General features: G+C 41.0%; 1 protein-coding gene across 1 annotated transcript; it reads right to left on the minus strand.

Moving 5' to 3' along the window:
• Positions 1 to 8,313: 8,313 nt before the first annotated feature.
• On the minus strand, positions 8,314 to 11,836 carry LOC125302866 (G2/M phase-specific E3 ubiquitin-protein ligase-like). The gene is given in 12 exon segments (XM_048256183.1): positions 8,314 to 8,588; positions 8,698 to 8,912; positions 8,991 to 9,163; positions 9,308 to 9,486; positions 9,586 to 9,751; positions 9,753 to 9,897; positions 9,995 to 10,087; positions 10,160 to 10,224; positions 10,468 to 10,553; positions 10,650 to 10,954; positions 11,250 to 11,367; positions 11,660 to 11,836. Coding segments are annotated over 10 exon segments (1,578 nt in total). The 5' UTR covers positions 10,831 to 10,954; positions 11,250 to 11,367; positions 11,660 to 11,836.
• Between the last annotated feature and the right edge of the window lie 1,741 nt (positions 11,837 to 13,577).

Genomic DNA, 13,577 nt, shown 5'->3' on the forward strand with positions numbered 1-13,577 from the left:
AGCAGCACTCTTGAGGAGTCAGGGAGTGAGGTTTACCAACGTTCCACAAGCACGGCTAAGCTAGCTGGCATCCGTTACAACCACATCACCACAGGCCTTCACAATCTCCACTGGCTTCAGTCAAACATGGGATCAAGATTTTAACTACATAGAAATAGGGTCTTCTGATATTACTAGAAATTACAGAGGGAGAGAGAGAGAGTGAGAGCGAGATATCTATTATATGGAGCACAACGACACTGTTGGGAAATGCTGCCGTGTGTTATTCATGAAACGGAGTTACCGTATTTTCCGGACTATAAGTCGCACTTTTTTTCATAGTTTGGCTGGTCCTGCGACTTATAGTCAGGTGCGACTTATATATGAAAAAAATTATATAATTGAACATGTTTTTAAATGTTAATTTATATTAACTGACATGAACCCTACATGAAATATTACCGTCTACAGCCTAGAGAGAGCGCTCTCAAATGCACAAGTCCTGTGCACTTTCAGTCAGAGATTAGTGCTTGTGCTATGCCTGAAACACACGTGCATACTTAAATCCTCAAATGGCCGGGATAAGACATGTCATTAGATCAGCCTGCAAGGACACAAACATTTTATGATGATCGGGCATGCGCAAGCGCTCATAACAAGTGCACGTCCACAAGAAGGCGCCACCTCCAGAGTAAGGCTTACAGCAGGCATTTCCCAACCCGTCTAGAACTGCAGCTGCCGCAGAAGGTCTGGTGATGCTATACCCATAAAAAAACAAACAAACAAAAACACCTCATAAATTACTGGATTGGACCATTACATTACACTCATATGACCACTAGGGGCCGCATAAATGCAATGGTGATCTTTGTGCTAAGCTAGGCTAACAGTGACAAACTAAGTAATGCACACAAAGAGAAGAAAATGCTTTGCATTTTCTTACAACACCAGGGCACACGGCAAATAAGCTAATTTCATAAAACGGTGGCATGTTCATTGAAATACGTACCTTGCTCAATAAAGGTTTGAAAAAACCCTTTAATCGAGCTCAGTGCAGCTGGGTCGATGTCACTGTCACTGCCAGAGTTTTTTTTTTTTCGAAACTTCATTTCAAAAGGCTATATCTTTAAAGTGATAAGAGATAGAGACTTTCTGTAAATTAGAGAAATATTAAGGATGACCCAAAGTTTATGTAGGGATTAAATGTTTATATCTAATTTGCATATTATGACGTCATATGGTGGCGGCCATCTTGGATTATAGAATTTTCATGAAAAGTCGCATGTTTGAATGATAAAATGCACCACTTCTTTCCCCCCAAAATGTCCCTCACCTTCTGTATGCTGTATTGCACAATACTGAATGCTCAGGTAAATACTAAGTAGTAAATAAACTATGTAAATCATTGCTAACTAGATGTACCGCAGAGCGGTACAAAATATGACCGCCGCCCAGTCCAGCACATTTTTTCCACAAAAATAAATCACGCTGAAAGGCCTATATGATTCTAACTGTCTCACTAAATTGCATTATCCACACTCAATTCTCACTGGTATCAAAAAGTACCAAAACATGATTAGTTCATAGATTTCACATGTAAAATTGATTTTATACAACCCCACCCCCATCTTGCCTGTTCATAATTCTGAGAAATTCTTGAATTGTGTGCATGTGTGCGTGCACACGTTTATGTTTATGTGTGTGGGTGTGTGTGTGTGTGTGTGTGTGTGCGTGCCTGCGTGCTTGTGTGTTTGGCTGCGTATGTGTGTTTGTGCATGTGCATGCATGCGTACATATGTCTACTGTGTGAGTATGTGTCATACGTATGATTACTGTGAATGTATGTGTGTGCGTGTATTTGTTTATGCACATGTGTGCACATGGAATGGGTTAACATGACCATAACATGCAAACATATGGAAAAAATTGGTCATCCTAGGCCCTACGGTTCTCGAGATATTCACAGAAAACTGTCTGCCCTACCCTCCTTACGGGGGGTCCAGTCCAGCGGGGGGGGGGCTACAGATCAAAACGAACCCCGGTACCCCGGTCTTTCAGTGTCCCGGGAATCCTTGACGGAAATTGACAGAAATTTGGACATGCGGAAAAAAAACAAAAAAAACACTTCACTTCCACAGCGAAAAAAAAAACCCCGCTGCGCGGCGGTCATAATAAATGGCAGAAACAAACCAAATGCATGTAGCGGTAGGCGCCTTTTGCTGTAGAGATTTTCCATTTACTACATACAGTAGGCACTCTGATTCCATGTATGGGGCACATATATATTATTCAGATGACACACAAACACAAGTAGACAAGACCTGTTTAGTTCAAAAGCTCATTTGCCACAGCAAGGCACAGATCAGGAGTGAGATGACGAGACAAGAGACAATGTTAGTATTTTGTTGTTTTTGTTGATGTTTTTTTGTTTTTTTCTTAGCTGACAAAGATACACACATCACAAGGACATGAACACACAAAAAGGAACACATAGTGTATGTCCTAAATGATCAGGGAAATAGATAGCAAATCAACAGTGTAAATCATTACTAATAAATGGCTGACTTTTTTTTATGTAGCAGGCCTTTTGCTGTAGAGATAATGACTCCCTATCCCTATCCATACAGGGCCGGCATTCCCATCATCTTGTGATAGACTATGCATGACCTAATGTGTGTGTGTGTGTGTGTGTGTGTGTGAGAAGAAGAGAGCGTGTCACCACCTCCACCATGCGAGCAGCATGGCCAGATCTGCCTGGCCATAGATTGGAGAGAATTTGCGCCTTCTCGGACTAGGCCTACTGTCATTCTCATTGCGACTCCCCACACTGCCTCCCACGCCCCCATAACTGTCCTATGAGCACTTCGACCTCGTCTAACATACCCAGTGGCATTAGACAAAGGCTCCACCACGTTACTGTCGCCGCTGATTGGAGAAGCACACGGTCAGAAGACAGAAGCTAAGCGCTACATGGACATTAGGCTACCTCCAGCCTCGTTAAGCCACACCACTAACACCCTGCTAACTTCCCGATGAACACTCGAACCCGTATGAAACATTATTCCCACCAGTGACATTGGGCAAACGATTCCACGTTTGTGCTTGGTGTAAACTAAACTATGGAGTAAACTCTCACTTTGTCCAGCTGCATCATTGCAAGGCAGGGACGATCTGAAGCCTCACTAAACGAATCACCGTCATTTTCTGAAGGCAGATATTCCCCTTCAGAATCAGGGTCCCTTGAATAGAAGACCCAACACTTCATTTCAGGTAAACTTTTTTTTGATGCCATTAGACGATAATCTAATGCAAATACTAAAGCTGACGTTGACAATATCGCTCTGATAAAGTAGCTCCACACGCACACTAGCTCCGATATTGCACGCGACTGATTCACTGCAGCTGTAAGCGCGAAAGTTTTGTTTAAAGCATGACTTTTTTCGACTCAGGGATGACGTATGACATGTCTGCCATCTAGTGGAGTGGAAGTCGAACAAAATATGACACCCTATTTGACTAAATCGGCCGTTTTATTCAGTACCGCATCTTGTCGACTAAAGTTGACTGTGGCGCCTAGAGGGTTAATTTTGTAAATTTTACCAAAACCACTGGTTTCGCCTTGCAGGGTCACATTTCATTTGTTGTCTTATCTTTTTTTATTCAAAACAATTTGTAGGTATCCATACTCAAGTCTAATTACCACCAGACACAAATAATCATCACCTAGGTTAAATCCTCTCTCTCTCTCCAAAATCTCTTCTCTTCCTGAGATACACGCGCTATAGGCTATAATTTAGGCTACCCGACATTTCAAATGTGACTCTAATCAACTTTTTTAGCTCTTAAACACGAAAAATACACTGTTCAACGGAGCTGGTTTGTGTGAGGCGCACTCTTGGACTCCTTGAGACGCGACTAACCTTTCGGTTGAAGTTCTTGTGCATAGGCTATTATAGAATCCAATCCTGTTGCCCCTGTTATTTATCAATGTAGCCTTTTATTGTTTTTCGTCATGAATCATCTTAGCTGTGATGAAATCGTTGTTGTTTAAAGTTGGGATGATTACTGTAGGCCTGCCCATATTGGAATAAAAAAAAAAAAAGGCCCACCCTAGGCCTACTTCGTAAAAGTCCACTCCGTTGAAAAATCCTACGCCACTGTTAATGACCTCATGTCGGAATGGCAGGACACCAATGTCTAAGTAGTTGTGATTTGATGATGCCGCGGAACATGTGCGTGGGGTGGAAGCTACTTCTGTGTTCTGTGTAGGAGGGCGTGGGTATCTGTTTCTTTGAAAAACACCTTGATGTCGAGTGCTTTTGTGCTTGGGAAGTCAGGTCCTTTATATGTTGTGGTGTCACAGAAGTCTATTTTCACTTGATCTAGACAGTATTTCACCTTAATTGACTTGTGATGGCCATTTAGTTTGTTAATGAATTTCAGGAAATCCTCCTGGGAGTAGGACCAAGGGCCCCAAATGTTGTCCAAGTATCTGTAGTAGCAGTCTGGTTTTTTCGTACATTGAGGGAGGATCGTCTCCTCCCATTCCGCCATATAAATGTTCGCGTAGGCAGGGGCAAATTTCTTGCCCATCACCGTGCCCTTGATCTGCAGGTAAGCTTTCCCGTTAAAATCAAAGTCGTTCTTTTCTAGGCTCAGAGTGAGAAGTTTTAGCAGGGCGCAGTCGGGCCTGTCTGCTTGAGGGTGTTTTTCAAAGCTGTTTTTGACCGCTTGGAGACTGAGATTGGTTTCCATATTGGTGTACAGACTGTTGATGGAAAACAGAAAGGCATCATCCTTCAATCTGATCTTTTTGACCCTGGAAATGAAGTCGTTCGTGTCCTATAGATAACTCTGGTGTGTCATGGAGATCGGGTTTAGGAAGTAGTCTATGAACTCCGCGATCCTGTAGCTTTCGCTGCCATAGTCGAAGACGATGGGTAAAAATGTCGGTAAGTAGGTATAAATGTCTTTGTCTCGGTGTGGTTTCCCCTTTGAGATATATGGCCTGTTTTCTGTTGATGAAACCTCTTTTTCGCAGATTGTCGATGATAAAGTTGATAATTGGGATCGAATCCGTGAAGATAGGCGCTTCCAGGGGGCGGTAGAAATTTCCATCGTCCAATTGACGTAGTGCCTCCTGGGTTCTGTCTATTATCACCACTGAACTGCCTTTATCCGCCGGTTTTATAATCAGGTTTCAGTTATGCGAGAGTTGTTTTAGGGCCTCTGTTTCGGCTTGGGTTAGGTTAGGGGTATAAGTTTCTGCAGGTATCGTGAATTCTCTAAGTGAATCTAGGTGCTGCTTTATGAGGTCTTGGATTTGGTTCAGTATTTTATCCCAAGGGGGTTCCCAGTCTGATTTGGGCATAAAGGGTAGTCCATCTTCCTTTTCCGAAGGCCCAAAGAAGGCGGCTAGTTTCAGTTTTCGATGATAGGTCGTTACGCTGGCCATGATATCAACTTTTTTGGTTTTCGCTATTGTAGATGTGGGGATAAAGGATAGCCCCCTTCGGAGCACTTGTGTTTGGGCTGAGGTTAGGCGGTGCATTTCTGATAGGTTGATTACTGTTCTTTCTTTTAATGGGCCCTGTGTCGGCCTTGCGATTAGTATCAGAGTTGGTTTGTCATCACTGCCGTTTAATCGGGGAAGTACGGTGGCCGGGGAGTGTCACAACACAACACAAATACAAAAGCCGACAACACAAATACAAAACCCCACAACACAACACGATTGCAAAAACCCACAACACAACACGAATACAAAGCCGACAACACAAATACAAATCCCTACAACACAAATACAAAAACTCACAACACAACACGATTGCAAAAGCCCACAACACAACACGAATACAAAAGCCGGCAACGCAAATACAAAAACCCACAACACAACAGAAGTTATCCCACAACGGAAATTTATGGCAGAGGAAAGGGCTCTGGTTGTGGACTTTAGTTGCCATGGTAACGCGCGCATAGAAGAAGACTGTGGGAAGTTGCACTCGTCTGCTTGGCATGCTGGATTCACCGAGTCTGATTTGTTCTGGTTACTTGTTCGACAAGTAAGTAAAACACTTTGAAAAGAAAAGTTTGAACAATGTGGATAGTTATTTCTATGGATTCTGCCATTTAGCCTCTATGCCTCTACCGTATTTCTATGTATCCTGCCATTTCTGCCATTTTAGCTGTTACAATTAGCCACGAAGCTTAAAGCAATCATTCATTCGTAAATAATCTATTTCATCAAGCTGTACTATACAAATAAAGAAAACTGAGGGTAAAAAACTGCTATCAAGCTGCAATGTACAAATAAAGCCTACTAAGTACACATAGGCTACAATAGTATTGTGTTTTATTTTATGGTAAAAATAACTAGTTATTGTACTAAGCAAGTGCTTAATTTGTTTTGCAGATAATGTACTGTCCGTTTTGTTCAAATGAGCTTCAGCACCTTGCTGTGTATTGTGGCTTCTGCGGTACTAATGTTGAGTTTTTAAAGAGTCTTCAATGTCAAGGTATGTATCAGGCCTATATATTGCACTGGAGGTTCATAGTACTTTGCTTTACCATTCTGTCATAAGTAAATTAATCAAGTGCAATAACTAGGAGTGTAAGCCATTAGAGATTGTTTTACTAGACTGCAACATAGTGCTTCTATTACTCCTCAGATGCGGAAGCTCCAGAAGAACTGATATTCAAGTATTTTTTTTGCAGAGGGCCATAGCTATAAAGTAATCATGGACTTACTTGCTACTAAGCACAACATTTCTTTGAGTCTCCGCACTTTAAAAAGGAAATTAAAAAATGCAGGCCTCTCAAAAAGGAGAAACTACACCCCAGTAGCCACCATAATGGGCAGCTATTGCTGAGGAACTGAAGGGATCAGGTCAGCTCTTAGGTTACCGCTCAATGTGTCAGACTCTGAGACAAAAATATTCATTTGTAGTTAGAAGAGATGATGTGATGCACCTATTGAGAGAACTGATCCACCTGCTGTACACAATCGCACCATGCGCAGATTTACACGAAGAACATACCACTCCATGGGACCCAATGAAGTCTGGCATATTGATGGGTATGATAAATTAAAACCATTTGGATTAGCTATAAGTGGCTGTATTGATGGTTTTTCTAGGAAAATTATGTGGCTTAAATGTGGGAAGTCCAACAGTGATCCTAGTGTAATAAGCCAATTACATGGAATGTGTTGCCCAACATGGACTAGTTCCTAAAACTTCAACAGACTGTGGCACAGAAAATGGGCTAATGGCAGCACTTCATTGCACTTTAAGATCAGAGCATACAGATGAATTTGCAGGCTTACAAGCCACATGTATGGGGCTTCAACATCAAACCAACGCATAGAAAGCTGGTGGTCCAACTTTTCGAAACAGAGGTTTTGTTTCACATTACAAATTTTATATTTTATTACCTTTAAATTTCATGCCAAGCTTTGTTGCAGTGTTGTCAGACTATGTGACTTTACATCAACCTTTGTGTACCATAATTAGGGGCCAGTTTTGGATGAATTTGTTTAGTGACATGAGGGAGAGACATCTCTTTAATGGCAGCCCTGAACACAAAAGTTTGCTGCGATACTGCTTCTTGGATGTTGTGAGAAAAGATTTAGATGAATACAAGACATTGTGGAACTGTCACACTATTCGGCCCTGTTAAGCCAGTCCCAATGCCCAAGTGGCAGACCTGAGGCTATGTACAATGCACCTCACAGGTGAATGAATTTAAATCATTTTATCTTGAATTTTAGATCACTGTCCTTTGTTACTGCACCCTTGTCCTTTGATAAATCCAATTAGAATTAAAATCAAATGCTGATGTACTACCCAGTATTTTCTTGATTTTCTGGCAGATTTAATGGAGAGAACTGTGGATTGACTGTATCTGCTCAAACCCTGAGCCAGCTTTACGACTTAATACCAGCACCACTAACCCTAGGCACAGATGAAGGAAATGCCAACTTTCACATTCTCCAGAGGCAAGGTGGTTTGTCAACTCCTCTACGGTGGGAATCTGCTGTAGAGAACTACATCACCTTGAAGAACATGGCTCATCTTTAGTACATAATTTCTGTAAGTAAGTTTTACAATAAAACCTTTTTAATAATCGTCATAAGACTCAAAAAGACAATGAATGAACAGAGTTAAGAGAATAAATGTATTTTTTAAGATAATGCATAACACCTATTTGAGTTTTACATTTATTTTTAGTGTAAACATTCAGCATTCATAAAATCTAATTTTATCATTTAGGTTTGGCCCAAATAGAAACAATTGAAACTAAATAGAAACTAATGCATTTCTACAGAACACTCTGTCACTGTGTTGGCACTGTATTGGCAAAATGTTGGCCGATCAAACACAGCCCGAAGCCTGGAGAATTCTTAATTCCAAAATTCATATTTTCCTTAAAGGTGTTGTAGCTGTCTAAGATGGGCAGTTTTAAAGTGTTTGCACATGTGTTGGCCATGGGGTATTTTGAATTTGAAATGAATTGCAGGCATGGCTGAGGGTCCATCCCAGAAGGAGGCATGTGTGGTAGGCCTGTGGCAAACATGAAGATCTCTTCCAAGGTTATGGCACTCTCATTTGCTACAAGAGAAAATCACTGGAATGAATTATAGCTTCCACAACATTGGGTAAAATAGCATCCACAACAGCATTGAGTCTTTTTTTCTGTGTAGATAAAAGACTGACCAACCTTCACAATCTAGCAGGTAGTCTGCCCAGAAACTTATTGTCTTGTTCTGCTGAGCCCTCATGTTACTTCCTTTCAGACTAAGTTCTGGTTTGAAAAGACTTTCAATATCTGCAGCAGATAACTTTGTATCCGAATGACAGAGGACTGGGGTCAGGACAGTGGGATACTGCTGGAGGGCTGATAAAAACTGCAGACTGCCAAGCCCATCCTTGAATCTAAAATGCAGTTTCATTGTCAACCAATAATTAAATGTTGTTTCATTTTTTAAAATAAAAATGTTCATTTTATATTACCTTTCAATTGCACTGTGATTCCTGTCAATTATGTACCACTTAAGGTACTCCGTCACAACAGAGTCCTTTTCCTTCACAGACTTAATGTGTCTGAAGCAGCCTGCAGTCTGCAACATGGTGCTGTTCCCTACAATTAGGTCTTGTAGGGTCTCCAGTGAGGATGCATTCTGGATCTAAAAACATGACATCTTCAGTTTTCAAAACAAAAGTTAATTCAATTACATCTAATGTAAAGTTAGAGCAGGGTAAACCAATCCCTTCACAAATCATTTTTTATATAGTTTTAAGTAACCAATTTTAACTTATGATCCTCCTACCTCTTTTAAAACTTTCCCTATTTCTTCATCTGTAATGTCTCCTACCGAACCTTTGAAAGTTGGCTGCCCTGAGATGTAGTTGACCAGATCCTGGGAGAGAAAATTTGGGGCAGGTCCACCATGGACTATGGACACGGCTATCATCATCCCTGCCAATCTATATTCATCCTCCCTGATTGCTGCTCATGGAAATGCACATTAATTGGTATTGTTATTAATATAAACAAATGCTACATTTGCAAGTTCAGTTTTTAGACATTCTACACACAAAATTGTACCTGTTGAATTGTACACAATGTAACGGCTCTCAGGAGGTCCATCAAATATAGGTCTTGAACTCAGGGTTTTCATCAGAAGAGAGAGGAATTCTCTTTTTGGACCGCCTGTGTCAAGTCCTTCTTCAAACCTCCCTTCATCATCCGAAAACTTCACTAGAAGGTCCTTTTGCTTCAGAGAAGGTTCCTCTTTTGAACCCTCTCACAGCTCCATCCCAGATCTCAGAGCGGCAGATGTTAAATCTGCTAATGGCCTTGTGGTCAATCTGGAGTGCCAGGTTTGCAATTATTTCTGAAACAGACTTGTGTTCCCCCCTACCAAAGGACAAGACTTGTGCATGTTACTAAACTTACCACAACTACGTGATATCATAATGTTTAATCAGCAAAATGTAGGGTAACAATTTCTTACTCTGGATCTTTAACAAAATCTTGACTGGCTCCTTCACTGTCTGAGTCCTCGTCATCCTCAATTACAATGGGTGCATACAATTCTGTGTATTTGCTGAGAAAATAACTGCAATAAATACATAATTCCAAATAAATAAAAATATGTTTTGAAAGAAAAGTACACTACCTGTAGCATGCAGTGCCCATTGCACCTCCTGATGTTCCTGGGGCATCTGAGTCAGAAAGCTCAGCCTGTATTAAAAACCATAGAGAAGGGGAGTGCAGGTAGAGTCAAAAGTCATGGCTTATTTCATACACTTAATACACCACCGTTGTTATGCTATTGTACATCATATTATTAATGTAACATTCAATTGCAAATGGTTTATTGTAGTTACAGTTTACTTGGGTTTCTAAATTGACTACCAGATGAGGTTAGGGAACCACACATTACTTTGTGTCATCTAATCAGGAACATGAAATATGTTTACTCACTACAGTATCTGCTGAACAAATTTTAGCAGCACTTCCACTTGTTATGGTCACCTCTGTATCTGATGAGTCTGTGCTAATGTCCTGAGCTGTGGGAGTACAGACAAAAGAAGAATTTACAATATATAGCCTACTCATCAGTTTAAGCAATCATTAAGATCTTAATTAATTGCAGAATAACTTACAATAGAAATCTTGAGCTGAACAAATATATACAGTGATCCTTTGGAATGCTTTCCCAAGTGCATCTTTGTAGGCTTGGAGAGTGAAGGGTGTCTTTGTTCCAGGAATGTTAACTATCTTTGTGCCATCAGGGTAAAGAAGAAAGTACAGACCATCTTGTAAATTTTTGTTAAAGTCCTTCATTTTTTTGTTCGGCAGCTTTAGACAATTGCTCAGCTTCCACCAGTGGGTGTACTATAAGTGGTAACACCATCCCTCTCACAGGTTTCAGCGCTCCATCTTTCATATTCATAATGCCAACAGAAATCTACATAAAAACAGAAGTAGTCTTTAAATCAGGTAATTGACGGGGCAACAGTATATGACAGACTAGACTCACAAAACAGTCTACACCAGCAGTTACCTTCACATGTTTTTTATTCAATGATTCTTTTTTCTTTTTGAAAAATGATTGCCTCTCCTTTTTTTTCACTGCCTGAAATTCTTGGAATGTGGCGAAATGATTTTTCGGTGCTTCCTGACTCAAGCGAATCAAAAGCACAATCAACTTATATCATATTTTACACAATCATTGCTAAGTCTTATGTATAGGGAAACATTACCTTCACTTGTGCCACACTTTTCGACCCCGTTTAAGAATTTGATATTCTTGCCGCAAAAACCACAGAAAGTGGATGCACATGTAACCTCACTAGCACAAAATGGACAGTACATTTTCTTCTGCAAGACAAATGAAGCACTTAGTATAACAGCTAGCTATTACTATTACAAACAGAATAATATTATATATGTAGATTGTGTACCCTCAGTTCTCTTTATTTGTATAGTGCAGCTTGATGAAATATATTATTTAATTACAATTGCTTATGCTTTCGTGGCTAATGATAACAGCTAAAATGGCAGGATACATAGAAATCACGGGTAGAGACATAGAGGCTAAAATGACAGAATCCATAGAAATAACTATCCACACTGTTCAAACTTTTTTTTTTTTTCAAAGTGTTTTACTTACTTGTCGAACAGGCAACCAGAACAAATCAGACTCGATGAATCCAGCATGCCAAGCAGACGAGTGCAACTTCCCACAGTCTTCTTCTATGCGCGCGTTACCATGGCAACTAAAGTCCACAACCAGAGCCCTTTCCTCTGCCATAAATTTCCGTTGTGGGATAACTTCCGTTGTGTTGTGGGTTTTTGTATTTGTGTTGTCGGCTTTGTATTCGTGTTGTGTTGTGGGTTTTTGCAATCGTGTTGTGTTGTGGGGTTTTGTATTTGTGTTGTGGGGATTTGCATTTGTGTTGTCGGCTTTTGTATTTGTGTTGTGTTGTGACACTCCCCGGCCACCGTAGGGAAGCCAATGTTCCATCATGGCACTCCCCGTAGCTGGGGTCCAATGGATCTTATCCCAGGTTGTGCTGAAATTCTGTCTAGGCAGTGGGGGGATGCTGAGTCCTGTTTTTCTGATCAGGTAATTTAGGCTCTCTAGATTGTTTGTTGTGTCAGGCGCAAGGTTGTGGCTATAATATGATATATAATTTCTTTATATTTTTTAGGTTGCGTCTGTTCCATTTTATGGATACCTTCCAGGCCTCCCTCCAGTCATTCAATGGTAAGTCCGCAATCTCCTTTTCTGCTTTCTTTAGATTCTCTAAATAATGGTCCTCCACGATTTGTAGGCTGTTGTGTAACCAGTTCCAAGCATTTCCATAAAGAATAAGCTCTGTTGTTTCGTTGGGGTTTTATGGTCGTGGTCATGGCTGGTTTTAGGGTTTAAGACACCCATAAAGCGACGGAGAGAAGGTGGTTCCGGTGTCAAACCATCCGAGATGGTGACGTTGGATAAGTGGTGATGCATTTTAAGGTAGGTGTGCATCGCTCTAACGTGCTTTTTGAAGTGCTAGTTTTCCTCAGACATTTTGAGATTCTGAGGGGACACAAAAGAGGAGAAGGAGCTAAAATTAGTTACGTATTGTATGAAACCGGAGTATCAGCGTTTTTTCGAGATGCTGTATGGGAGGGCCACCAGATTGGGCAGGCCTCATGCCGGGATTGGCATTCATACAGCCACCTCCCCAAACCTCCAGGTCCCCTGTAGGGGGTGGAGGGTCGGAGAGGTGTGGAGAGTTACGAATTAACGTGGTTTGAGGATTACAGACAGGTCCAGTGTCGGAATGTGGTCAGGATTCCCGCTAGGAAGGGGGACGTTTTTTGTAGGTGAAGAGGGTTTTAAATTTCGGTTCGTTGTAGTTTAGAGAGGATCGAAGTTGTGAAGATAAGAGATAGATTGCGTTCAATGATAGGGTCTAGAGTGTGAGAGAGGATTGGTTCGATAAGATTTAGGGATAATATTGAGTAAAGTAAGTCTTAAGAGGAGAGCCTATGTAACAGAGGTAGTTTTCCTTTTCCCACGTTCTCTGTGTTGTGTTGTGTAAAATGAGAGACGCCACAACCGACCTGGTCTTTGACTCTTTACTGAAATATAGGACAAAACAAACACATCAGACGGAGCGAGCCAGTCGCATCACAGCTCCTGCCAATCAAACAGGTAAACCATGTTTAAATACATTCAGTCAATTCACCGGTATGAAGGTCTGTAAGCTAACTAGTTAACGCCGCTACGCCTGCAGCCACGTTAGCAGACTAGCATGTAGAACTGAGGTAATGTGCCAACATAAAAACAGTGATTAAACAAATGTAACTTGTATATAAGGTGTGCAACACCAGAAAACAGTTCTATGTAAAAAATGCACCATACAAGTAACCCTAAAAACATATATAAAAGATATGATGTATTGTATGCAAGACTCTACATACCTCTGCCTCAGGACAGTCGCAAAAGAGGCAGAGGAGGGGGCTACATGAACACTTACGGGGTCTTCAGCGTGGGAACCAACCCCTGCCACACCCAAGCCACACACCCCTACAACCTA

Source organism: Alosa alosa, chromosome 11 (assembly GCF_017589495.1).
Source record: "Alosa alosa isolate M-15738 ecotype Scorff River chromosome 11, AALO_Geno_1.1, whole genome shotgun sequence".
NCBI classification, from domain to species: Eukaryota; Metazoa; Chordata; class Actinopteri; order Clupeiformes; family Clupeidae; genus Alosa; species Alosa alosa.